Source organism: Sinocyclocheilus grahami, unplaced genomic scaffold (genome assembly GCF_001515645.1).
Source record: "Sinocyclocheilus grahami isolate Dianchi unplaced genomic scaffold, SAMN03320097.WGS_v1.1 scaffold890.1, whole genome shotgun sequence".
Taxonomy (NCBI): Eukaryota; Metazoa; Chordata; class Actinopteri; order Cypriniformes; family Cyprinidae; genus Sinocyclocheilus; species Sinocyclocheilus grahami.
Genome location: NW_015506069.1, coordinates 159,710 through 186,351, shown reverse-complemented (window position 1 = coordinate 186,351; position 26,642 = coordinate 159,710). Strand labels below are relative to the sequence as shown.

The window sequence follows — 26,642 nt, the reverse complement described above, 5'->3', positions numbered from 1 at the left end:
GTAATTGTTTTATGTTCACCATATTAACCCTAGGCTACTGCACCGTATTTGAAACATGAATTTCTAAGGCCTCTAAATGATCAAAATACTATTAATCTTTGCTGAAAAGTCTGTTGGACACAATCATCTACATGCCTTCTGCCCTCTGATTGATAGTTCATACATTTAATTTGAGGCCTTTTATTATAATTTTAGTCGAACTTTTAGAATAATTCTGTCCACATTCAGGTTGTGGTTCACATGTCTTTGGGCTGTGAAATATTTAATGATTTTCATTAGCTTAAACATAATAATACATTTTATATTGTTAAATAAATATTTCAAGATTAACTTTTACTGGGCTGACGCAGCGTAGATTTACTTGATTATCCATGCATATTTTTTATGTATGTGTTCAAATCTATACATCAAATATGTTACAACAGACTCAATTATCATTGTATTACACTAAATTTTATGTTTTACTTATCATAATTAAAACTACAGAGCTTCGATCATTAAATTAGGGATTTAAAATTAATCTTACTATGCCATATTACTGGGAGATAAAGAGAGACTGATTACAGTATTAATATGATAATTGATGGTACTTCAAGGAATACCACAGTAGTAACATTAAACATGTTCAAAAACATGTTATTAAAAAAATACATGGTACATAGTGTTATGATCTGATTCATAAAAACATCATCAACACACACACACACACACACTATAAAAATATATCCAGTTCAGGGTGTCAAGAATTATACATTAAGGCAGTATGACGAGTCCTGTGTGAGCTGGATGGCCTCAGGTAGGACGCCCTGTGAGGTAGCCACCATCCTGATGCTGTTGCTGTGGGTCAGTTTCCTCTCATACTGAAGCAGTTGTCTCCAGAAGCCCGCGTTTGGTCGAATGAAGGGCCGTGCTGCCAGAACCCGCTGATGAGCCTGAAGCAGCGAGAGTCCCTCAAACCGCATGAGATACGCCATGATAAGAGACGGAGACCTGCTTCTCCCGGCTGAGCAGAACACCAGAGTGCTTCCAGTGTGGTTCTGCTGGATCTGCTCAGCCACGCTGTCAAAGTGCTGTTCCAGAGGGGCGTGAGGACGGTCCTCCACCGGCACCCAAACGCACCTCACCCCCTGATACTCCAGACAGGGGTATTCAGCACAGGCGTTCACCAGCAAAGTGATGCCTCTGTGCTCCAGCACTGACTGATTCACGGCCTCCACTCCACTCAGGTACAGACTCGGGGTGATCTGAGAGATCATCACTGTGAGCGTAAGGGAGAAATAATACATTGAAAGTGATTAACATTACATCATTTCTAGAATTAACTAATCTGAAATATATAAGCATATTTCTCACGTAAAAGCTTATAATTAAATAAAAAGTTTTACAAGTACAAATATTCCATATTGAATCTCAATTCATGTGATCTCATACAAATGCATGTGATTTTACGAGAATTAGAAAAGTTTTTCAGCAAGAATAAGAAGGGGTTTTCAATTCAAGACATATTTACAAAGAAAAAAAAAATAAATGTATTTTTAGGGTTGTCAAAGTTGACCTGTTCACTCAGGATACTGATCAAATACGTAGAATTTAAGTATTTTGTTTATATTTACATTAACCAAACTTGATATTAGGTAATATAAAAAGAACATTTGAAAAAATAAACATGCATATAGCTTTGTTAAAAAAATTGTTTGTGTTGATCTGCAATAAAAAGTTGTTAATCAGATATGCTATCTTTATAAGTTAATAAAGTAAATATTAAAAATAATATTTTAACAATTTGCTTCAGTACATTGACAATATTAATTAATTTGGGAAACAATTACTTAATTTAGATCTCTTTATAATACATTTATTATTATTATCTTACCAGTATAAATATTACCACAGTAGCTATAAATTAGTTTTTCTATATTAAAATATATAACTTCCATATATATATATATAATTATTATTATTTTAGGAAGAGGATTTAGGATCCCCTCACATTTTTGGGGTCCTTGACATCGAGTATGAAAACTCTAACCCTGCGTCCCAATGTGCATACTATCCACCCTAAATAGTATTGAAAACTACTAATATCCGCTAATATCACATAGAATTTAGTATGGATAGTATGCACAGGCTTAGTATGGCATTGAAGGACACTGTTGTAGGCTACATAAATCACGTCAACTGCCCAACAGCTCTAGCGAGTAACAAAATTGCCTAAATGGATTGATGTGCTCGAACTGACAGCAGACGATTTTAACCATGCAAACCGTAGTTTACCTCAGAGCTCCGAGGACTAAGACAACACTTTCATTCAGTCTTTCCTTCGGCTTTGGTGTGTGTTTGTCTATTAGGGTCTAAGTAAGCAGCTTTACTTTGCAGCAGCAGCATTATAAAGAACACAAGCACCGGCACGAAACAATATCAGTTTTAGTACAGCAATTCTGTAGCTATCATAGAAATATTACTCATAGAATAAGAATAATCTGTACGTAACACGTTCGCCATTGGCAAACAAAACCGTAGTTTACCTCAGAGCTCCGAGGACTAAGACAACACTTTCATTCAGTCTTTCCTTCGGCTTTGGTGTGTGTTTGTCTATTAGGGTCTAAGTAAGCAGCTTTACTTTGCAGCAGCAGCAGCATTATAAAGAACACAAGCACCGGCACGAAACAATATCAGTTTTAGTACAGCAATTCTGTAGCTATCATAGAAATATTACTCATAGAATAAGAATAATCCGTACGTAACACGTTCGCCATTGGCAAACAGCGGCAGCCAACAAGACAGGAGCCCACAGCGGACATATTGGTACTGCAGGTGTTTTCTTAAAGGGAGAGTTCATCCAAAAATAAAACTCACCAGTCAACATTTACTCACCCCGTCTTTCCAAACCTTTAACCTCCCGAGACCCTGCATCCTCATATGAGGACATTATATTTGAGTGAATTTCTCTGAGACTATACATGCCACAGTTTTAAGTCTGGGTGTCCTGTACAGAGCTCATTCAGGGCTTTCCAGAGATACCAAATGTTTGGATGTTTCACCGTGACCACTCCTTGGTCTTCAAAAATGTCTGATATTAATTTAGTGACACTCTTATGGAAATATGATAATATTTTGTAGTTATCACTTAAATCTGACAATTTTTTTTAACTGTGTGTCATAATCAACATCTGAGGAAAATGTTACGTTCTGAGACTATACATGCCACAGTTTTAAGTCTGGGTGTCCTGTACAGAGCTCATTCAGGGCTTTCCAGAGATACCAAATGTTTGGATGTTTCACCGTGACCACTCCTTGGTCTTCAAAAATGTCTGATATTAATTTAGTGACACTCTTATGGAAATATGATAATATTTTGTAGTTATCACTTAAATCTGACAATTTTTTTAACTGTGTGTCATAATCAACATCTCAGGAAAATGTTACGTGGTTTCAAATCAAAATATGACTTTCTGTTACGAAACAGGACATTGATTTCGTACTTGTCCTTATATGAGGACACCGGGACTTAAAGCATGTATATTATGCATTTTGGGAGACACAAAAAATGAATAGGGAAATAAATTATATTTCAATATTCCTATTAAATATTATATATTATGAAAATCTTGCCAATTATTACTCCCATTATTACACTTCTTTTTTCATTAGGCTACATGTTGCCCCAAAAACACATTAATATGCCAATTAGATTTAGTTTATAGATACATTATATATAATGAGAAAACCTGTTTATGACCATTTTACACACATTTTGCATAAAGCAAATGTTATATCAAATCATTATGTTATATAGTTGAGAATTATCTTTATACAAAGTTTGGTAAAAAAAAAATCCTGAAAACTAAAAATGTATTGGCGATTTAGAAGAATTTTTTGTTTTGTTTTTGCCTATGCATTTTCATTCATGTCTTTTTATTTTATTTTTTAAAAATTGAGTCCCGATGTCCTCTCCTCTAGCAAGGACGTAACATAACTTATGAATGAAATATCATTTTTATTTTTATTTTAATGCTCTAAACAATGTAATGACATGAAAAAATACAATGTTTTGCCGGGTCTCAACAGCTTAAAATAAATAAAAATAACTACATAACTAACTAAATATAAACTAATAAAAATAAATGTTCAATAAATGTAATAAGCAGAAATGAAAATCCGCACACGGTTGCAGGGCTGCACCTCCTCAAAAAATCTTTCATTCAATGCTTCATCAGAGGCCGTAAAAAAACAAGTGCAAAATGTGTACAAAGGTGCAAAACGTTTTCGAGACAAAGCTCTTCCTAAGTGCCACATTGATTAGTGCACACCTGCACACATTAAAACATCAATATTCACCATGGACATCATAATATGCGCGCAGCACAAAAAAGCACCATACAATATCCAATTTACCTTAAGAAATTCTAATATATATTAATGGTAAATACTCCTTAATGCAAAAAATCTTCAATACAAAAAAACAGCATTAATGCAAGATGCAAAAAACAACAACAAAAAAATTCATAATTTTACCCAGAAATCTTGTTTCTTATATACATACATACAACAAAAAAAAATTTACTCATTCATACCAAAGGGATATATAATGATCTCGAATCACGAATCCATTTGCAAAAGGCGGAGTTCCATGTCACCACCCATTCGAATCTGTGGGAGGCTATATGTTCTATTACAGTACAATCCAAGTCCGATATGGAATGTGACGCTTTGCACCTTTGTACACATTTTGCACTTGTTTTTTTACGGCCTCTGATGAAGCATTGAATAAAAGATTTTTTGAGGAAGTGTTAGCTCTGCATATAACCGGTTTCATGTTTTTTTGGATTACGCACCGGATTTACTGCGTAGTTTGATATTGGGCATCTGGCGCTGCTCCTCTTCTGTGACTTTCAATAAATGTAAAAAAAAAAAATTTATATATATATATATATTTTAAATTAAATTATTGCAATTTAATGCAATTATTCTGTCATGCTCCAAAATAGCACATTAAAACATCAATATTCACCATGGACAACATAATATGCGCGCAGCACAAAAAAGCACCATACAATATCCAATTTACCTTAAGAAATTCTAATATATATTAATGGTAAATACTCCTTAATGCAAAAAACCTTCAATACAAAAAAACAGCATTAATGCAAGATGCAAAAGAAAAACAACAAAAAAATTCATAATTTTACCCAGAAATCTTGTTTCTTATATACATACATACAACAAAAAAAAATTTACTCATTCATACCAAAGGGATATATAATGATCTCGAATCACGAATCCATTTGCAAAAGGCGGAGTTCCATGTCACCACCCATTCGAATCTGTGGGAGGCTATATGTTCTATTACAGTACAATCCAAGTCCGATATGGAATGTGACGCTTTGCACCTTTGTACACATTTTGCACTTGTTTTTTTACGGCCTCTGATGAAGCATTGAATAAAAGATTTTTTGAGGAAGTGTTAGCTCTGCATATAACCGGTTTCATGTTTTTTTGGATTACGCACCGGATTTACTGCGTAGTTTGATATTGGGCATCTGGCGCTGCTCCTCTTCTGTGACTTTCAATAAATGTAAAAAAAAAAATATTTATATATATATATATATATAAAATTAAATTATTGCAATTATTCTGTCATGCTCCAAAATAGTCAGAGAACAAAAAATAAAAAAATAACCTGTAGCTTTTTTTAACCTTTAAATTTTACTTGACCTTTTTTTTTTTTTTAAATAAAGGCCATCCAAGTTCACTTACACTGTCAGGGACAGATACAATGCAATTGTTCACATATATGTTGTTTTATATTGTAAGTGTAAGAATAAAAATGGCAGATTCAAATCTGAGTGAAAGGCAAAAAAGTAAGTTTCATCATTTAAGAGTGTGATCACTGTTGTAGGCATGATGCAATCAAAATGCCAAATCAGTAAGTCAAAGACAGCAAAACAAAAAGAAAAAAAGAGACACGTTTCAGAATATTGTTTTAATCACACATACATGCAGTTCATCCAGAAAAAGTGTCATCAGTAATTTCATCCCCTCTCACTCTTTTCCTTCAACCAGAATCTTCCAAAAACACCTTGTACTGTTGGAATGATCCAGCGCCTTTGTCCATTGGTGGAACTCTCTGTCAACAAGTCATGGAGTTTCTATTACACAGTAATAAAAAAAATAGTTATTAGTTTAAGTTTAATTAAATGTGTGGCATTCCCCATGAACGTCAATTAATTATCCTTCATGCACTGAAAAGGGAAGAATTTAGGGCTAATAACACAACCGTGCTCTTAATGGCCCTTATGACGACGCTTATAGGTACAAAACACCCAGAAAGCAATACAGTTGAAAATGATACAGAAGGTTGTTCTGTCCTGTAATTCACAATTCATAAGCATTTCTTTAACAATATCAGGAGTGTTAAGTGTAAACAGAAATATTTAAGGCTATCTTGAGTAATAACGTCCCAGATTAGGAATTATGTCCTGCTCCACAAAAAGGAGAATTCTAGCGTGAATTCAAACTAAACAACAAATGTCTGCAATGTCCTCAAGGAGATGCAAATTCGTAGTGTATGACACATAAGCCCGCCCACATCATTCTGCTAAACTGATTGGCTGATCAGTAACAGTGGCAGAGCAAGAAAGCAACCAAGTCACCTGAGGACTTCTACAGATGTCAGCTGACCACTTAGACATACAAGTCCAAATACAAAGTGAGGTATTAGCGAGGATACATGCAGAAAAAGTAGGAATAATACACACAGCTATCTTAAATACAGATGTTTATGACTGCTAAAATAAGAACTTGGATATGCAAGATGTGATCTGTGAAAAGCAGGACAGGACAGCATTCAGTTGTTTGGCTAAAAAAACAACATCAACAACAAAATCTAACCATTAGCCTTTGCAGCAGCAAGTTTAAATCGAAATGCTTCCAGCATTAGCCTGCTGTGTAAGGCCCGGTTACTCATGTCTACAATCTTTTCCACCTTTATTAGTTACCACAAAAAGTAAAACCAATCTGGTTTCTGATCTGAATCTGTTCAGAGTACTTTCACACAGGAATATCTGAGCAGAGAGCAGCTGAAGACTGATTAGAGCTGATTGCACTGGCTTCTGTGTCAACTGTCCACTTTGCTTACATTTATTTCTTGATTTACTTTTTATATCATGTTTGGTGCATGTGTGAGTGCAATATTCATAAAATAATTTGCTTTGGAGGGGAAAAAAAGATGGAGAGTGGAACTGTACAGCCATGAATATTTCGATTCGGACGTCCTCCCATGTACAACAGCAGGAGGGATTATGTTAATGGATGGCAGATCTCCATGACGACTTCTTGCATTCTTGCAGCTTCGGTAGTGAGGAAAAAAACTCATCTTCAGCTAAACGAGACAAGAAGAATTGGCAGTGAGAATGCTGGATCCAATAAAGTTGTGCTTAACAAACCCAAGGATTTTATACTCCCATGAGGGGAGTCCATGATTATTATTATTACACATTGAAGTAAATTAACAAAATGTTCCAAAAACTAGGCTGTTACACTAGAAGTGGGTACTCAATTGTGCCATTTGGGCTGGGCGATATAGCTAAAAAATGTATCAATGATATAATATTTCATATCGTTCGGTATTGATAATTGCTGACATTTTTAGAACCTTTGTAAAACAGAGCAATATATATATTTTTTTACATTTAACCACTGTATTTTTAAATTAACTCAATTTATTGAGACAAACAACAATTTTTTGTTGTTGTTTTAACAGTCAAACACAAAATAAAAATTAAACAAATATTTAATTTCTAATGTTTTATATGCAGATTAACAGCGCAATGAGCAAAATAATGCAGCACATAAAGTTGCAACGCAGTGAAATAACGGTCTATAAAAAAACGTGCATTACGTCTAAATTCTCATATAAATCAAATATAATTTCATAAATTGCATAAACAATCATGAACAAAACAGCATCACATATTTATGCACTGCTTAATACAAAGAGCTGAATTGCCCATCACACAGATTGCCTTTAAAAACATATGAGACGCAGTGAAAAGGAATAAACCTCCACAGATTTGTGACGTGTTTTCTAAAAGTTTAAACTGTTTTAACTTTGCACGGCTACATCTCTTGTACGAGATGCGAGTGCAGCAGTCATATTTGTCCGTCTAAAAAATGAGCTGAATATGCGTTCTGTGTGAATGGCTTGTTTTCGGTTTGAACCTACTCAAGATCTTCTACACATTGAGCTACTATATATCTCTAATATTTTGAATGAATAACGCAGCAACTGCACGTCTCGTGGGCTTGACTAACAAAACATTAACCTACAACGTCACTTACATCATCATCACCGCATCTCGCGCTCTGCTGATGACGCTCCCTGACGCAGACCTAACATTCGATTGTACCATTTTTGCATTCAAATGCAAATGTTTATTTTAAATTTGACTAATATTCATTTTTTTTATTCACAATCTCCTCATCACAGGCAGGCAAGCACTCATGTTCGTGTTTGTCTGTGTCACTCATAGCACGTGCCTATATCGAACATTTTTAATATCGTTATCGAAGAAGGTGTATCATCGATAAATATCGATACCGTTTTATCGCCCAGGCCTATGTGCCATTATGGTTTTTCTTCAAACAAAAGCCACAGATTCTTTCTTAAAAACTGTACAAACCTCTTGTCTTGTTTAACGCCACCTCCTCTGATAGGCATAGGTTGGCTGTTCTGGTAGAGTACGCCGCCACCTCCACGCACCACGCTGGGGTGTGTAGGAGAAGCTACGGGCTGCTGTCCAGGCCTGATGGGTTTAGCTACAACCAGAAAATACAAGCAAATCATGAGAGAAAAGATCATTGACTCTTTTTTTCTGTTGCGTTAATTTGAATCAATGTGACTGTGCATGTGTAAGCGTTCAGTCACCTATCTGTGCAGAGTGTCCTCTGCGGGCCATGTTTTTGGCTCTCACGGCCTCTTTGATGCGGTCCACCTCTGTCTGGTAGCGCTTGCGGTCACGGGCCGCGTTCTCTTTGGCCTCTTTGAGTGCTGACTCTAGAGCCTTCACACGCTCTGCCGTCGCCCGCAGACGCTTCTCCAGTTTAGGAAGCTCACAGCGCAGGTCAGCATTATCACGCACCAGCTAAAGAAGACAGAAAAACACCAGTGAGTAAAAGAGAGAAATGTATACTTCAATCACTTCTGTTGTTTTTGTTGATTACAAAGTAATTTGTAATTGTTTATCTTTTAATAATTTATGCATGTTGTTTTGCAGTTTTATTTCCATGAAAATGCTTTGGCAATATGAATCTAAAAACATCTGTCATGCAAATAAAACTGGCAATATAGAGTAAGAGGAAAAATGTTAGACACACATAAGCAAAATAAAATGAATTATTTAGATTAAGAGTTTGTACATTTTGATTTTGAACAAGTAAAATACATTTACTAACATGTGTGAATGATATTAAGAGGACTTTTTTTGGTTTGGATTTACCTGTTTGTGGACCTTGGTGAGTTGTTCTAGATTGTTTTCCAGGAAAGAGATCTTCTGCTTCTGAGCAGCACTGCCACCAGTTTCATCAGAGTCCATCTCTGCACTCTACACACAGACAAAAAACAAAAACCCTTCAATTAAATACCCACCAAGTTGACTAATTGGAAAGAAACTCTGCATATGGATTTACATTGACATAAGTTTACTTTCAAAACAGACACAGAATAGATATGAAAACTAAAGGAAGATGCGCGACAGATTAACTCCTACCTTTTTCACACGAGTCGCCAGATCCTGAACAAACAGTTTCCTGAGGTTGTGCAGCGTCTGCAGCTCTTTGGCCTTAAATAGTAAAAAAAAAAAAAAACCTTATTTGAAAATACACACCACATGATGTGAATAAAACCGTCATCTTTAGTTGCCCCGTTGGGCTGACATGAGGAATTGCACTCACCACAGTCTCCTCCAAGCCTTTCAGATCCTGTCTGGCCTGTTCTCTGCGGTCCTGCATCATACTGTAATGTGCACACAAATCCATTAAAACAAGCTCATCACAAGAGACATCTGTAATTTATTATACATTTAATATGCAGGTGTGTATTTACGCCTCATGCAAAATTGCTGTTTTTTTTTTTTTATGTATAACCGAAACCAGGGAAATTTGGGTTTCATTAAGAGATTCATAAACGGTTCTAGCAGTTCGACTGCTACAATAAGGGAGATGAATAGAACTGACTGTGCATTACATACGTGAGCTCGTTTAGTTTGCGGCTCTTCTCCTGGTCGTTGGATTTGAGTTTTTCATGTTCTACCCTCAAACGCTCCTGCTCCAACAAGATCTTCTGATTCAGGCTAGAGAGAGGAGGAGAGAATGTATTAGCTATTGGTGTATTATTAATAATACTGCTGTGAATCAAGAGTTGCAAGTCTGAATTTTAACTTTGATGTGATGTTATAGATGAGTTATGACTGTGTTGTACTTCTGGAAATCAGTCAGTACGTTTCCACACACTTTACCAGTTCAGTTTCTGACTGAAATTGCTTTGTCAACTGAAATGTGTGTATCATACTCTTGTAGATCTGTAATCAGTCTCTCTTTGGTTTCTAGTTCGTCTCTCAGGCTGCTGATCTGTTTCTGATGGGCCTCCCTGTGACTCTGGATCTGCTTCTCAACCGCCTCCTAAACACACAAACATGCACTCGTATTAAAAAAAAATACACATCCAAATTGAACAAGCCCATTTGTATGTGTGTGTGCGCACGTGTACACATTTCTTACCTTCACCTCATTGGCACTCTGAATCTCACTCTCTTTCTCCATTGCATGAACCTTCTCTGTTGCCACAAACACAAACCAAACATTGGAAGCAGAAACAACTACTGTATTATTTTGAAATAGCGTATGCGCATGCATAATCTGTTTCTGAATATGATCCTGTGTGTACCCTGTGCACTGATTTTGACCAGCTCCTCATTGAGAGAGTCCACATCCTCCTCCAGCTGTCTCTTCTTGTGCTCTACATTCTGCAGATACTCCGTCAGAGATTTAATTTTCGCCTCATGCTGCAAAACAAACATTCATTTGTTAATATCAAATATTTATTTATTCATATCATTATGATTCCGTAGATTATAGTGCAGGGTTTGCCATGTAAGAAATAACTGAGTTTTAGGAGGCAAGAGTGTAAAACCGTACCTGGGAGATGCGTAACTGGCATGCTGCAAGCTCCTTATCAGTTTCATCCATCGTTTTGTTGCTCTCAGACTGAGTGTTTTCCAACTGCTTGCAACGTTTGACCATTGATTTGACTTCTGATTTCATCTTACTGATGTAGAGTCTGGCTACAGTGAACTCTTCATCTATAAGACCACTGCCCTCATGCTGCTGCAGAGAGAGAGATTCCTCAGTATCACTCAGTTTTAACTGTTTATTGTTCCATTTTGACTTTTTTTTCTTTTGACTTAACATTTAAGTTTCATCCACAAATCAACTAGTTATGGTTATTAAAGCTACTAAAGGTGCTAAATAAGCAATAAAAGGTGAAGTGTATAATCGTTTGTTAAAATCTATTAATACATTTGTACAAACACTTTATAGATACAGATACTTGGTTTAACAACTACAATAAGCCATTCATAGGCTGGTGATGCTAGTTTGGCAGAACATACACACTTCACCTTAAAAAAACCTATATGTATGTCACTCACCTTGATGTCATTGTTGCCCACTGCAATGCCAATCTCAGTCAGATCTTTGAGCAGTGATGACATCATCTCAGTTACCCTCTTCTTCTGGTGATTGGCCATTTCTTTCAGTTTCTGCAGCTCTGAGTCTATAGATGCCAGAGTACTCTGGAACAGAGAATGTTTTAAAGTCAAGTTTATTGTCATTCTTGTCATAGCAGACTGAGTGTAGGTAAAAGACTGATATATAATTAGCCCTTCTGGCACTTACAGATTTCTGACCAAGTTCTTCGCTAAGGGCTTCAAATTCCTTGGTTTTGTCCTCCACCTCCTGACTTTTCTGGTCGTAGTTGACAGCGAGCTCCTCCAGGGCCTGCAGCACCTCCTTCACCTCGTCTTTAGATGCCTCGTTCTCCAGCTGTAAACGTGTCAGCTCTGCCTGCAGGTTATCATGGTCTCTTCTTGACGAGGCCAGCAACTGCAAAACATATGCAAAAACATACACAAGCATGAATATACAATGTTTAGCCTACTCGTTAATAGTCTTTTACGCCAATTTCACATGTGCACATGAGAGTTCACTAACCTCTTCCTGGTCCAACATCTGCTGCTTGAGCTGCTCCACCAGCTGAGACTGCTGATTAATCTCTTCATCCTATAGAGAGATGAGATGCAAAACACAAAAATCAAGCTCTCATTCAAGGTCAATCATATTCTTTAGGAAAAGTCATCATGCTTTTATTCTTCTAACCATGACTGTAGCAACTAGGGGGTTTTTGAGGAAATTTTGTAGATTCATATATTTTTATTAAAGAAATTGTGAGTGCATGAGTATGTGTACCTTGTCATCAAGCTGCTTGTAAAGTTTGACGAGTTCAACCTCACATTTTTCTTTCTCAACATCGCCGAGTCGGGCCCCGAGCATCCCTGGCATGGGCGGCATGCTTGGTGTGGATGCAAATTTATCATTATTAGTTGTGTTATCCAGTGCCAACACTTCAGCATTAATCTTCTCCTTATCAAATTGCTCCTCTGCAGGCACCTTTTCACCTGCGGGAAACAAACAGAGAACTCTGAGGAAATGCGTGTACTTTTAAAAGTTTAAACCTAAATAAAATATTTTAGGACTTTGAAAAATGTTAAAGAAATGTACAATGAATCATATCTATCACTTTAGATACAAAAATGCCAAAAACAGAAGCATTTCACAAGTGGTTTCAGACAGCACTGCAAAGGACAGCACTGCAAAGTTTTGAATGCATAAGGACAAAACTGTATCATATACTGTATGTAAAAAATATAATAATAATAATAATATACACATAATAATCAAAATAGGCATCTGACCATTTCTCCAGCGGTTGAGTTCGTTCTCCAGCCATGTGATGGTGTTTCGAAGGCTCTTGTTTCGTTCCTTCTCTCTCTCATATTTCTTCTTCCATTGCTCTGCTGTCAGCTCTACATTCAAAATCACTGTGTTCTTAATAGTCTTGGCTCTGCAAACACAAACCCAATCACAGCTGTAAACTGGTGTCTTTCTCTTCACACAAACTTTGTATAAATATATAGAGTTGTAATTATTCTTGCATAAATGCATAACAAACAAGTGAGACCAGTGACACCTTTACTATAAATGGTGACAACAGACAAAGTGACAGAGCTAAAAAAAAAAAAAAACCTGAATGTGTCTGCTCACCTCTGTCCGAACATAAGGGTGGATTTGGACTCGGCCTCGTTATATGAGGAAGGAGAACAGCAGATGACGATGGTGGTCCTGCAGTTTCCACCCAGAGAATCCTGCAAGATCCTTGTCATTTTACTGTCTCTGTATGGAACGTACGCCTGAGAAAGAAATAAAGAGATTTATTTTCACATTTATTTATTTGAACAAATTAGATCAAATGAGATCAAATATTAATAAAACAGATTTAAATATATGAATTCCATTATGAAGTAAATGTTAATAAAGTTCAATGACCACAACTGAGGGAAATAAAAAAAATTATTTGTTCAAATCTTTACCCAAAGGTGTTTCGAGAAGCCCATGTGCAAAACTGTCCTGCCAACGAGGAGAACACAAGGACTGTTGTGTACTATCAGCACGGTACAGTTTGCTGCCCATCATGTCCAAACTGAAAACTACAGGGTGCACAATACTGGACAAAACTGACATTGTGTAGGAAAGTACTGGAATTTTCACCAGATTACTTAAAGGGGTCATGAACTGAGAAACCAAAATTCCCTTGATCTTTTCACATATAAGAGGTCATTGTACTCTAAAAACATCCTGTAAGTTTCAGAACTCAAAACTCTCTCGGTAGTCTAAAAAATGCTTATATTGAAGCCAGTCTGCCAAAATGGCACCTTGTGGAATGTGCCACTCTATGATGTAATAGTGTGGCTAAACACTGCCTCCGCTGAAGAAGAGCAACGCCTGCTTCTACATCACTGCCTGTTCAGCCCCGCCCACCAATTTGCGAATGTAGAGTAAATAACAAGAGGGGCGAACGCAGGTCTACGAAGAAATCAAACGCTAAAAATGCTTCGAAGACAACAAGATGCTGTTCAGTGCCAAGTTGTGGAAAAACAGTCTTTGCATTGCCTTCCTTCTGATCCCAGCATTAGGAAAGAGTGGATGAACTTTATTTTTAATGAAATTCCAGACCGCGTCATTAAGAACTTGGTCCTTTGTTCACTTCATTTTACCACGGATTCGTTTACAAACAAGGAACAATTCGACGCGGGATTTTCAGAAAGACTGAAACTAAAAGACGATGCTGTGCCGAATATATTGGATCCGACAGTAATGTCTCACCACACAAGTGTTTTTATTACGTGGTCACTATTGCTTTGTCTGTTATTACAGATTATTTGATATGTATGGAGTATGCGTCCATCTGTGAAGGATGTAGGCTGTCAAACATACACACAACTGTTAGCCAATCATAGCAGTGGGCGTTTACTTCCGAGTCTACGATCCGCACGGCGCACACCTATTCAAACAGAGTGTTCCAATGAGGGGGGTCAAAATAGCCTATAGAAAATATCCTATTACTTCTAAATTATGATGTTTTTTTGATGCAAAAATCTTAACATTATAAGTGGACCTCAGAGAACAGTACAAAATAACAAAAAAAGGCAGTTCATGACCCCTTTAAATAGCTATATTTAGAAAGAATGAACCATAGTTAGTGGGATGATTTTATTGGGGAGTGCATCTGCATAGAAAAAAAATAAATAAAAAAGCGAAAAAATTAATTAATTGATTTTTGAATGTGAAATATGGTGCACGCTGCTGCTTCAATTGAGGCAGTGATTTGTTGTGCCACATTAAAAAGTCAAAATGTACCGTTTTAACGTTTGAATTTTGTTATAACATTGACAGAATTTGTATCAAATCAAAAGTACCAAAGCACATTGCGATTATTGGATGGGAGGCATGCTACAAATGTTTAGCGAAGTTTAATATTTTTAACCCAGCCCTAGTGCCCACACAGCTGATATGTTTATCTATTGTAGCTTATCCACATTGTGTGCATGCAACAGACACTTCACAGTGAAAACACAGCATTGGATGGGTATTGGATTGCATTGGATTAATTACGTTGTACCCTACTAGAATTGATGCCGACCATGCTTATCATAAGTGCAACAAGTCATTTGCATGGGAAAGTAGAAACATGTGCAATTCAGACAAAACTTCTGGCTAAAACGTGCACGCCAAGTTTCCTCATTAAATGTGTCTGTGGGTTCGACATAGCCTCCACGTCATCATGACCAGCAGTTATGAGCAGCAGGCTGTGTAATATGAGTGAACTCTTTTATTTTTGTTATCACTTAGATTATGGCCATTTGACTTATAGCAGTGTGTTTACCATACATTGATTTATTTGTGGCGGCCCGTCACAATATTAAAACTGACAGCCACAAATAGATTTTCCAAAAGGCTTACACTTCATTGAATAAACATGAGCATTTCAAAATCAAAATGCGGCATGGGTGTTTTTTTTATATGAATGTATCTTTGAAAAGAACCGACCATCTTCAGAAAAGCTTCGATGTCATTTTCATTTAGTTTTTCCTGTAATGCCTGATAAAGTAGCGTTTGTGAGCGCATCACTTATTTGATTACAGCTGTTACCAGGGAAACCGCTATATTTCTCCCGCTCCAAAAGTGCCTCTTGCTGGCAGAGAATGAATTTGCATTTGCAAGTCTGTGGGAAACACTGGTGTCTGTCAACAAACAAACAAACAAAAAGCATGCTTCAGAACGGTTTTGTATCATATATCGGTCATCGGCTGCCCTGATTTCTAAATATCGGCATTGGCCAGAGAAAAACCCATATCGGTCAACCTCTATAGTTAAGCATTACCATTTCGGCCAATGGTTTCTGCCAAAACTGAAAATTCACTAATTATTCTATATTATATTCAATTATCTTAAATTGTATTGAATTATATATATATATATTTTTTTTTTTTTAATTTTCATTTTATTTTATTATATTGTCCTTTGGTTATGCACAAGCACCATTATTGGTCATACCGATAAAGAACAGCAAAACTTAATTGGAAAAAGCTAAAGTGAATCTCTGAACACAACTCATACGCGCTAGCGTCATCGCTCCAGGACCTAAACGCTACAAATCAAAAGAGTGTACAGAACTGATCTAAAGCCTGTGAGCATATGTATGTGTTTGTGTGTGTGTGTGTGTGTGAGTGAGAGTGAGAGACTCACAGAGCCCTCGGCTAAGGCCGATATCACGTTGCCCAGAGATGACAGAGACTTGTTGATGTTTTTGGCTTCATCTAGCACAGCGCCTTCAGCTCCTGTTTTACTGACCTGTGAAAGAACACAAGAGTTTAACACACTCAACTCATGTTTTACTGCACTACAAGATAGGGGTTGCACCGACTAATCGACTTTAATGCCCTGCCATGGCGCTTTAAGCTTGACGTCGACTAGTTGCTGGTCCTATAGAGGGTGCAACAGGATAAGAAATATTTGAAGTCCACATTTACGCTCCGTTTCCAAACAGTTAAAATGACAAATAAATGCATAATTCGAAAGCACTCCACAAAGTTAATCGCCGTTCTAATCTAATGCGCTGCTGCATTGTAACACACACCATAGTCTACAGACAGTAGCTCACACATCACACACGCACAGAATCATTCAGTAGCGTGGAAATGTATTGTCAACACTGTTCTGTGATTTCTCAATAATATAGCTTATAAAAAACAATTTAATACCTAAATCCCACAGCTTCACTATTAGTAGCGAGACGCTACCAAGTACAATGAATTCACACACACAATAACTCTCTCACTAATGCGTTCATATAAATGCAGTGCTTGAAGTGGAAAAGTGCCGGTACTACCCCCCACCACCACCATCAATCAATCAATCATTAAATAAACGTTTTCAATACAAATAAGCACAAATCAAGCTATGATACCAAAGGGAGACACCAAAGACCACTAAAGCTCCTGCCTTGACCTGACTGTAGGCTACTACTATACTATAAGGACCCATTCAGAATCACTAAAAATCTGACCACCACAAACACCTTCAGCCAGCATCAATTATAAAACACTCACTTTTAAGCCAAATACACAATGAAAAGAATAATTTACTGACTGGACGTCACTATTCTCGCCGCAATCTCTGATGAAATCGGCTGTTTTCTCTGCATTAGCGCTGTTTTGAACTTACTGTTTGAATTGCTCACTGGATCCTTGGACTTTCCAGGAGTTTACCGGTTTAAAATGATTGCAAAAACCTGCTTCTTTTCATTTTTAAGGTATTGTTTTCGTTATCATGTACTGATTCAAATGAGTAATCAATAATTATTTATTATTCTACTACCCTGACATTCTCTCGTGCCCCACACATTGAAAACCCCTGAGGTAGACCGACTCCGCTTGCATTCATTCACGTGATTCATGGTACCACGTCCTGGGTAGTGTGATTTATATAGTGTCATTTCGAATCACCCAGACACTGATGCTTTGACTCCGAGTACCAGCAACATGTGAGAAGTGCCAGTATGCATGAAAAAGTGCCAGGATGCTAAAGAATACCGGCCCACTTCAAGCACTGTATAAATGTAATCTTTACTGTGCTACTTTATCTGTATCTGATTTAGAACGAGCAGAAATCTGTGAGAAATATAATGACCCAAAGACAAAAAAACTGCTAAAACTGACCTGTTATAGGAGCAATAGTTATGTGGGCAGTGCTGCGTCATATGCCATAGCATAGCTGTGCATAAGGTGTTCGAGTCTCAGCCCAATGTTCAGGCTTATTTGTTCATTAATGAAGTGATCAGCGACTAGTCGGCGTCGACTCGACTTTCATCACATAAATGTACTACAAGACAAAAGTTTGACACACACACACCTTCTCACTGCCTGCCAAGTCGACTAGGTAGAGTTTCCCGCTGAGCTTCTGTTCTGTCTGTGTGTTCTCCTGCTTCACATTGATCAGGAAGATACTGTGACTCCTGGAGCTGTGTTCATTCATGTCTGAGACACACACAAAGACATTATTACAACTAAACCCACATAGCATTGTTTACAAGCATCAGCTCAAATGAAGGATGCAGATGTTAGAGTTTCCAGATACGATATGGTTTAGTCTCGGTTTATGGAAAGATAATTATATTTTATTCTCTTTACTGAAAATATTTATTCTGAAAGCATTCATACTTGTCACAGCTACATGTCTGTTAGATTTGCCCTCGTCAATAGTGTCCATCACTTCCTCTGGGCTGGAAACAAATCGCTCAGTGCAGCCCTAAAACCAGAAAGACACACAAAAATAAACAACTTATATTCTTTAAAGATCAGCAGTAATTACCACTTTGTGTAAGGATTTTAATGGGACACTGGTGACAGTGATGGGACATCAGGTTTCATGAACTCACCTTGACATAAGGAACCCTGTTTTTGTCTTCATGTACAGATAAATTAGTCTTTGAAACTACAAGACAACAAGAGAGAGAGATAGAAAGAGAAACATTATGTCACAACAAAAGCTGTACTATTGAGTTTTAGATGATCTGAACATCATTAGAAATGCTTTTAAGATGAAGTGGCTGGCTAGCAGACGTGAGGCTTAAAACAGCCACCACACTCACCATCCAACAGGTCCCGAATCTTATCCAGATAAATCTCAAAATATGACACCTGAAAATAAGTAAAAACACAATCAAGAGAGCAGATACAAATATGAAGCAATATGTCAAGCTTTTAAAGAATAAGAAGAAAGGCTGCTAATAAAATCGTGTGCAAAGGCAAAGACTTACTTTAATGTGGAACTCCAGGTTTTCATCCATAGAGTAAATGTAGTTAAAGATGTCTTGCACTATTCTGGGAATAATTCCCATTCCATCTGTGTCATGGAGATTTCCCTAAAGAACAACCACAATACCTCATTCATAAAAGTAGAATAAACATTGTGTAAAGACACCTGTTTGCTCCATTATATTGTTCACACTACGGCTTAAGAGCTTGGTCAGTAAAATTTATTATGATTCTGAAAGAGTCTTATGCTCACCAAGGCTGCATTTATTTGATCAAAAATACAGTTAAAAATTGTAATACTGTACACTACTCCAGTCTTCAGTGTCACATGATGCTTAAGAAATCATTCTAATATGTTGATTTGGTGCTTTTTTCAGGATTCTTTGATGAATAAAAAATTTAAAGAATAGCATGAAGAACAGCAAAAAAATAATTGTTTTGGAACATTATATAATGACTTTACGGTCACTTTAATGTTTCCTTGCTTAAACATATAAATTAAAAAGAAATCTGACCCCAAACATTTGTATACTGAACACCTTAAGCCTCAATCAAGCATGTTTTCAAAGTAAAGCAGCTTTTATGTCATTTGCATTGTATAAATGTACCATATAAATGAACTTGACTTTATTATGAATAAAGCCAGTTGACTATCACACAAATCCAATACAACTAATTAACAAGTTGCACAAGCTGCTATACACTCAAAAACAACCCTAAAAATGAAAGTATATATGACACATGAACCTAATAGATCTTCCACACATAAGGTATGGGGAAAATATTAATATTTACATGTGATTATGAAATATAATTAGTGCCGGGCGGTATGACCAAAAATTGGTATCACGGTATTTTTCAAAATTATACCGGTTTCAAGGTACATGACGGTATGACCCCTTTCAAACAGTGTCGTGTTCCGAATGTTGTTTAAGCGACATACGTATTGCGGTATTTAAAAAATTCATATCATAACAAAAATAAACACCGGTATTCGGTATGAACCGGTATACCGCCCAGCACTAAATATAATCTAAACTATTATGATAAAAGTGTTTTGCACAGAAATTATGACTTTTAATTTTCACCTCAGCAGAGATGTCAACTGTATTTCTCGCTCACCTCCATTGTGTGCGTTTTGCCAGAGGATGTCTGACCATAGGCGAAAATGGTTCCATTATAGCCACCAAGTACATCTGTGAGAACATGATCATGCTTAAAACTTATTCCATGTTCTGCTTTTTGCTTTGATTCAGAGGTCTATCAAGTGACCTTTTTGCTTTTACCTTTGACGATTTGTTGAGCACAGGCTGTGTACACTTGCTCCTGAGATGTATTGGACTGGAAAACTCTGTCAAACACATACGGCTTACCCTGTGGAGAAAATAAAATAAATATAAAATTAAGCGCATTCAGGACAAGTTCCATTAAATCACTGAACACATGAATTTTTTTTTAGGTTTTCAAGAATTACTGTGACAAAACATGCAACAGCCTGAATTGTTACAGAATAAACAGCTTGGCTTGATTTATCAGCTGACAAGAAGTGAAAGAATGAAGATCTGTACAAGCAATTTGTACAATTAATTAAAAACCGCAGCATGAATGTAAATGACATATACTGCTGTATCAAAGGAATGTGGTACTACTCAGGTTATACCAGCATAATTACTATGAAATAATAAAACCATTAAATTTACTGGCTTTCAAGTTGTATGTCATAACATGGCACTATGTACATTGTTTTAGAAGACTGTTTTAACAATTCTCAATATAAACAAGGCAAAAACTACAACTTAAAGCAAACCTACTACACCATATATATGCTGTTCTACTGTAAAATAATTCACAGAAGAAATATATTAGACTACTATTGCCTAACAATGTTGAATACTACTAATAAAAATAATCAATAGTACTTTCAATATATTAAAATAACTTACTATTACTAAAATGTAGTATTTAGGTTTGCTGGGATTAAAACTTGAATGGGCCAAAAAAATTATATTAAAAAAAATTACAAAGTATGTCAGTCAACCCCAATGCGTATTTGATTAAATTTATTCATTTAGCAGACATTTTTATCCAAAGCAACTTACAAATGACGCAAAATGAAAAATACAACAAGCAATTCATCTTAAAGGGGTGGTTGATTGCGATTTCACTTTTTTAACATTAGTTAGTGTGTAATGTTGCTGTTTGAGCATAAACAATATCTGCAAAGTTACCAAGCTGAAAGTTCAATGCAAACGAGAGATATCGTTTTTTAAAATTCTGGCGGTTTAATGCCTACAAAAACGGCTGGTAGGGACTACAAAGAGTTACTTCCAGGAATCGTGACATCACAAACCCTGAAAAACCCCGCCCTCAGAAAAAGGCAGCAAAGGGGGCGAGGCCATGCTGCGCTGCTTTAGAGAAGAGGAAGAGAAAACTAGGGGTGCATGTAAAAATCTATTCATATATGAATCGCAATTCTGTCTTCTAACGATTCTAATGGATTCACAAGTTTTAAAATCAATGTTCTAAAGCAGCGGTTCTTAATACTGTTCCTCGCGTCCCCACACACTCTGCATCTTTCTCTCTCTCTCTTTCATTCAGCTCAGCTCCAACAATGAACTGTTCCAATTATACACTTATTTTCACATAGCTATGAGAAGCGTTAAACATGGACACGTGTGCAGTTGCCATACTGTATTAAAGCTTTAATCAGGATAAAACGGTATATTAAAAGCTAACATAAGCAGTAGCATTTACAAATAACAGCAGATCTAAAAGTATGAGACAACAACAAACAAAAAACATAGGCCTTCCATTAAAAGTCGTGGTTGCACAGGTTCTGCACGATCCTCTTCAATAATATCCTCTGCTTCTCAATCGGGCTCAAACTGATAAGCGATATTAACGATGCCGTAGTTTACAATACAAACAGAGCACATGCCGCTGAGGTGAGGGGCGGGACCCTTAGATGCGCACTAGAGGCGGTTTAGCCAATCACAACACACTGGGCTAGCTAACCAATCAGAGCACATCGCCTATTTCTGAGGGCGGGGCTTCATTAAAACAGGAAAAGATCAGCCCGCTTCTCAGAGAAAGGACAGAGCGGTGTGGAATAAAGGTAAATTATGTGAAAAATAAAGCGTTTTTTGAAAAACGAAGCATTAACACATGTTAGACTGCACCCCATAAACACAATCAAGCCTAGAACAAAACCAGTGAACCAACCCTTTAAATCTGTTTACATAAACACAATTTTATTGCACATTTTATTGCAAGTATAACTTTTAATTTAATGTGAATAAATGACTTCTTAAGGTGTAATAAAAAAGACAATTAAATTAAGCAAGATAATTTTATGATATTTTATTAAGTTTTCCAATTGGGGTGATAGTAGCTTAATGGTTAAGGATCTGTGCTGCCAACAAAATACTGCAGATTCAACTTCTGGTAAAGTGCAAAGTGACCAAGAAAGGATGCCAACTCCTTGGCCGCAAACTATAAGCTTTTCCATGGAGTTTTTGCTGAAGGGAAGACAATTAAGGCCTTTATAACATAACACAGTTTCAGAAACATCTGATTAATTTATACACATATAAACAAATATGCATCATAAAGGTACATACACATAAAATGACTTAAGACCCCTAATCAGGGACACAAATAACAGTCAGGACCAGTAATGGAACAAATAAGCACCGCACTCATCCAGCCATCACACTGGACAAACTGCCATTATGACACAACAATCTACATTAATTCTCTCACCTGATCTATAAAGTTTAATCTTTGACTGGTGCTACCTTGTTTTATCAGAGCAATGTCAAATCATAAGTGTGCAAACGTTGCACTATTATTGCATGCTGACTGGGTCCCATATCTTTACTGTAGGCGCGTTTCCATTACAGATTTTAGCAAAACTTTGCCGATATTTTCTGAATGTCGATAAAAAAGTATTGCGAAATGACGGCGTTTCCATTAACCAATGTTATGCGGCTAAAACGTAACTTTTTGCCTCTCGCGATAAGTCATGGCAACGGATTTTGGTGGGATTTTGGCTATATTTATTCAAAGGAGGTTTATGCGTGTATCTTTACAGAAGCAGCAAAGAGAGCCGCTTCAGAAACGTGCGTGGCGCGGCTGGAATAAACCATAACCTGTATAAAAACATAAACACAAGCATTGAGTGGCCGCAATCAGGTTCAGTGACCGTATCAGAGCCACACTGCACCGCAGACGTGTGCAGTGTAAATTGTCTAAGTATTAATAGTAGGGAAAGCCCCTTATACTGGAGCGTGGCCACTTATGAAGTGTTTCTTGGAGGTTATAGTACACTGAAGAATGATCATATGACTTTTTACATACGCCATGTGACCTGTAAATGCAAAAAAGCCGTTTCCATTGCAGTTTTGCGAATTAATCCTTTTTCGCATTGCCTGAAAAACCACCTCATGCGAGCGTAAAATCTTTTTTGCGATATATGGGCGTTTTTGCGAAATTGACGCGTTTCCATTAGGCGTATTTTCAATTCGCAATTTCAATTTGCGCAATTTGAAGGGTAATGGAAACGCGCCTTGTGACAAGAAGCACAACTGCTTAATCATCAGTTATTGATAGATTCTCTTAATCATATTCAAAGAAAAAAAAAAGATGAATACTTTATCAACTAATTTAAGCCTAGCCCAGGGGTGGCGAACTCCGGCCCTGGAGAGCCACAGTCCTGCAGATTTCGGCTCCAGCTCTAATCAAACACACCTGAACAAGCTAATCAAGGTCTAAGGGTTACTAGAAAGCTACAGGCAGGTGTAGGTTTTGTCAAGGTTGGAGCAAAACTCAGCAGGACTGTGGCTCTCCAGGACCGACGTTGGCCACCCCTGACCTAGCCTAAACAAGATGCAAAACTCTGTGGAATAAGCCTACAATTCAGTGGTATTATTATTATCAATCAATAATATGCTAAAGCATGGCCAAAATAATGGACTCTTTGATAGATCAGGGTAAAATGACTGTCTTAAGATGACCAAAGTCTAGAGGGAATGACTTTTCACAAGCATGCCACTGGTTTACAGTCTGTAACATGTTTCTGCTGTAGCTGCAAGTCTCTAAAATGTGCAGATTTTGAATATTGACAAAGGAGCCAGTAGGGGAAGACTAGTGACTGCCACTAAACATGTTCAAATAATACATGTTTCTGTACACATAACAGCAACCTGTTCATAATGCACAAGAGATCACCCTGTACCAATTATTTTTGTGTTCAGGACCCACTTTGTATTATAGTGTCATTTTTGACACTATAATGAACTAATAATAATGCAACAATAATTACATATATTATTATTAACACAAAAATAATTTATATGACTGTTAATGTATTTAATAAAAGCAGCATTATCTAATTAAAATATTGCTGCAAAATTATTTTCATATTTGTTTTATGAACTGATAAACATGTAGAAAAGTGTCAATATTTGTGAAACAGATTATCAGTTTCAATCTACAATGCACACCATAATATGCTTTCACTCTTATGCTTGGGCTGGACACAATACTGATACAGAAGCAAGGCCAGACTCTTGTGTGAAGAGAACATTTTCCCAGAGTTCTAATCGAGACACTTTCTTACCTAACCATTTTCTCGCCTCGCTTAGACACACAGAGACCCAGGGGCTGCACAGGGTGGAGCGCTCTCTATTTCCAAAGCATTATCTCACCTTCCTTCTAGTGCTCACACACACTCTTTTCAAATTACTGTGGATAAGCCTGAAGGAGTCTCTCCAGTTCCTGGGCATTCTCTCATGTTATCTTCATACACACAAGAGGACTATTAAGAGAGCGAGCACTGAACAAAAACAAACATATCCGTTTCAAAGCCAGTCTTTCAGGAACGTACCCACACACTGTAACCAGACAGGAATACCTGACCCTTAACAACACCATAAAAGATTTGTGAAATTGAAGAGGATGTACAAGAAAAACTGCTCAATGAAATCATTATTTTTTTTTACATGAAAAGGGATGGTAGTCACCTGTATGATTCAGCTTGCCACATGGCATGTTTGCTTTCAAATGTCATTCATCATGCCATAGTTTAGTCAGCCATGAAAAAAAAACTTCAGAGCTTATGGCATATACTGTTATGTTTGAACTGGGTTTAAAGATAATCAACGCACAGTGACAATGATTGATCAATTTCCCACACACAAATACACGTAGATGCCAATGCAACACTAAGAATCATGTTTCTGCACATACGGATCATACCAGGAACATCAGCATCTCTTCTAGGTCCTTTTAAATAGGATGTTACATTCAGGTCTTTGGTTCAATAGATGCCTAGTTATATATATATTAATAGGTATATGTGCTAGAAAAAGAGGTTAAACCAAGCTTTTGTTTTCATTTTATCCAATAAGCAGCCTCATGTCCAATTTCACCTGTCATTCACACACATTTACGCAAATGTGACTGCTGATGTTATAAAGAGCAAGAGTTTTCAAACTAGGGTCCAATAAACTTTCGTGGGTCGCAAAAGGGGTGTGCACAAAATAAAATTATATTTAGAAAATTGTAATTAAAAATGTTTCTGTAAAGGTTTATAGAAAAAAAATTGTATTTGTATTTTAATTATTTGCTTAGGTTTTAGTACAGTAACAACATAAAATGTAGTTAATTTACCAAATAACATATTGTCTTTCCTGTTACAAAACTACATATTTTAACACACATAAATTACACCATAAATAGGTATTTATGAATGACAATATGTAGCTTTATTATTACTTAATATAGCTAAATATTAGTAAAAGAGATGGGGACATATTTGGTGGATTTTGATATCGAAACGTTTGAAAACATAGATTTTCTCTCAGTATTTACAAACGCCCACAAATATGGACAGTTTCCTGCTCATTCAACATATATCCACACCCAAACTTACACAATTATATGTATAAAATAATAATCAAAACCTACAAGGTGCAACCACTACATATGATAAACTGAATGAATAAATAAAATAAGTTCTCGCTGTCCTAAAAGTGTAAAACTAACTGTGTTTCCGCGTTGAATGTGCAGGACTGGCTAACACGGTTAGCATGAAGCTCATGAGGAAACGACATTGAAATGAACTAAATTAAAATTTCTGTCCGAATTAAACGGTCGGTTTCGAGTATCACCGGATCGGATGCAGATGCGGGTGTCGGTGTCAAATATTCAGATCAACAGCTCGTGACAAATTCTGGTTCTGATGGACTGCGGTCATTAGCATTATCCGCTCGCGCGAGAACAACCAAAAAATAAAGGATACAAAATAACTCGGTCCCAAAATATCACTCACCCCGATAACGACGCTGTCCTCTCCCTGAAATTTGGGGATGTATTTGTCCCCCCTCGTCACCTCCGAGCTATTCAATGGCCTGAAACGGCACATGACTTTAATGGTGCACTCTGCCGGGTCCGCCATCTTCCCCCGGTTACCGAATCACGAGAACACCGGCCAGAACACACGCACACGGACAGGGGGAGTGGGGACACCACCTCGCTCCAAAATCCCGGCCTGGGTTGTTGTTTCCCGGCCCGTGTGACTACTACACAGAAAGAGCCGCGTTGGAGGATCACCCGGCCCCCAGTTCGGTGACGTCACTTCGCACTCGTCAC

The 26,642-nt window shown here is 37.0% G+C and overlaps 2 protein-coding genes across 5 annotated transcripts; both read right to left on the bottom strand.

The window, feature by feature from the left end:
- Positions 1 to 712: 712 nt before the first annotated feature.
- Positions 713 to 6,026, bottom strand: LOC107563810 (dual specificity protein phosphatase 14-like). 3 transcript variants are annotated; one of them, XM_016248766.1, is made up of 3 exons: positions 5,998 to 6,004; positions 4,836 to 4,889; positions 713 to 1,258 (listed from the first exon to the last, which is right to left on the bottom strand). In XM_016248766.1, the coding sequence occupies exons 2-3, from the start codon at positions 4,864 to 4,866 to the stop codon at positions 747 to 749; spliced, it is 543 nt and encodes a 180-aa protein (XP_016104252.1). In that variant the 5' UTR covers positions 4,867 to 4,889; positions 5,998 to 6,004; the 3' UTR covers positions 713 to 746. The 3 variants fall into 3 exon arrangements, with proteins under 3 accessions (XP_016104252.1, XP_016104254.1, XP_016104253.1); XM_016248768.1 differs by lacking the exon at positions 4,836 to 4,889 and having other exon boundaries at positions 5,998 to 6,026; XM_016248767.1 differs by lacking the exons at positions 4,836 to 4,889; positions 5,998 to 6,004 and adding an exon at positions 2,741 to 2,793.
- Positions 5,969 to 26,642, bottom strand: kif5ba (kinesin family member 5B, a). 2 transcript variants are annotated; one of them, XM_016248764.1, is made up of 26 exons: positions 26,323 to 26,642; positions 20,276 to 20,363; positions 20,112 to 20,185; positions 18,992 to 19,096; positions 18,824 to 18,872; positions 18,611 to 18,666; positions 18,393 to 18,480; positions 18,085 to 18,209; positions 16,420 to 16,524; positions 13,378 to 13,523; positions 13,029 to 13,177; positions 12,523 to 12,731; positions 12,268 to 12,336; positions 11,953 to 12,159; positions 11,706 to 11,849; positions 11,194 to 11,382; positions 10,943 to 11,060; positions 10,777 to 10,832; positions 10,568 to 10,677; positions 10,248 to 10,349; positions 9,952 to 10,012; positions 9,768 to 9,839; positions 9,498 to 9,602; positions 8,927 to 9,143; positions 8,682 to 8,817; positions 5,969 to 7,381 (listed from the first exon to the last, which is right to left on the bottom strand). In XM_016248764.1, exons 1-26 carry the CDS (start codon positions 26,446 to 26,448, stop codon positions 7,378 to 7,380), a joined length of 2,910 nt encoding a protein of 969 aa, XP_016104250.1. In that variant the 5' UTR covers positions 26,449 to 26,642; the 3' UTR covers positions 5,969 to 7,377. The 2 variants fall into 2 exon arrangements, with proteins under 2 accessions (XP_016104250.1, XP_016104251.1); XM_016248765.1 differs by having other exon boundaries at positions 11,194 to 11,379.

Bases quoted from the DNA above. Each gene is read 5' to 3' on its own strand.
- LOC107563810 (XM_016248766.1), bottom strand. From the start codon at position 4,866: ATGCCCAATATCAAACTACGCAGTAAATCCG. The intron at 1,259-4,835 runs GTGCGTAATCCA...TTACGCTCACAG, and splicing joins CAAACTACGCAGTAAATCCG to TGATGATCTCTCAGATCACC.
- kif5ba (XM_016248764.1), bottom strand. From the start codon at position 26,448: ATGGCGGACCCGGCAGAGTGCACCATTAAAGTCATGTGCCGTTTCAGG. The intron at 12,337-12,522 runs GTACACATACTC...ATCTCTCTATAG, and splicing joins ACAAGCAGCTTGATGACAAG to GATGAAGAGATTAATCAGCA. The intron at 10,013-10,247 runs GTATGTAATGCA...TGCACATTACAG, and splicing joins CGCAAACTAAACGAGCTCAC to TATGATGCAGGACCGCAGAG.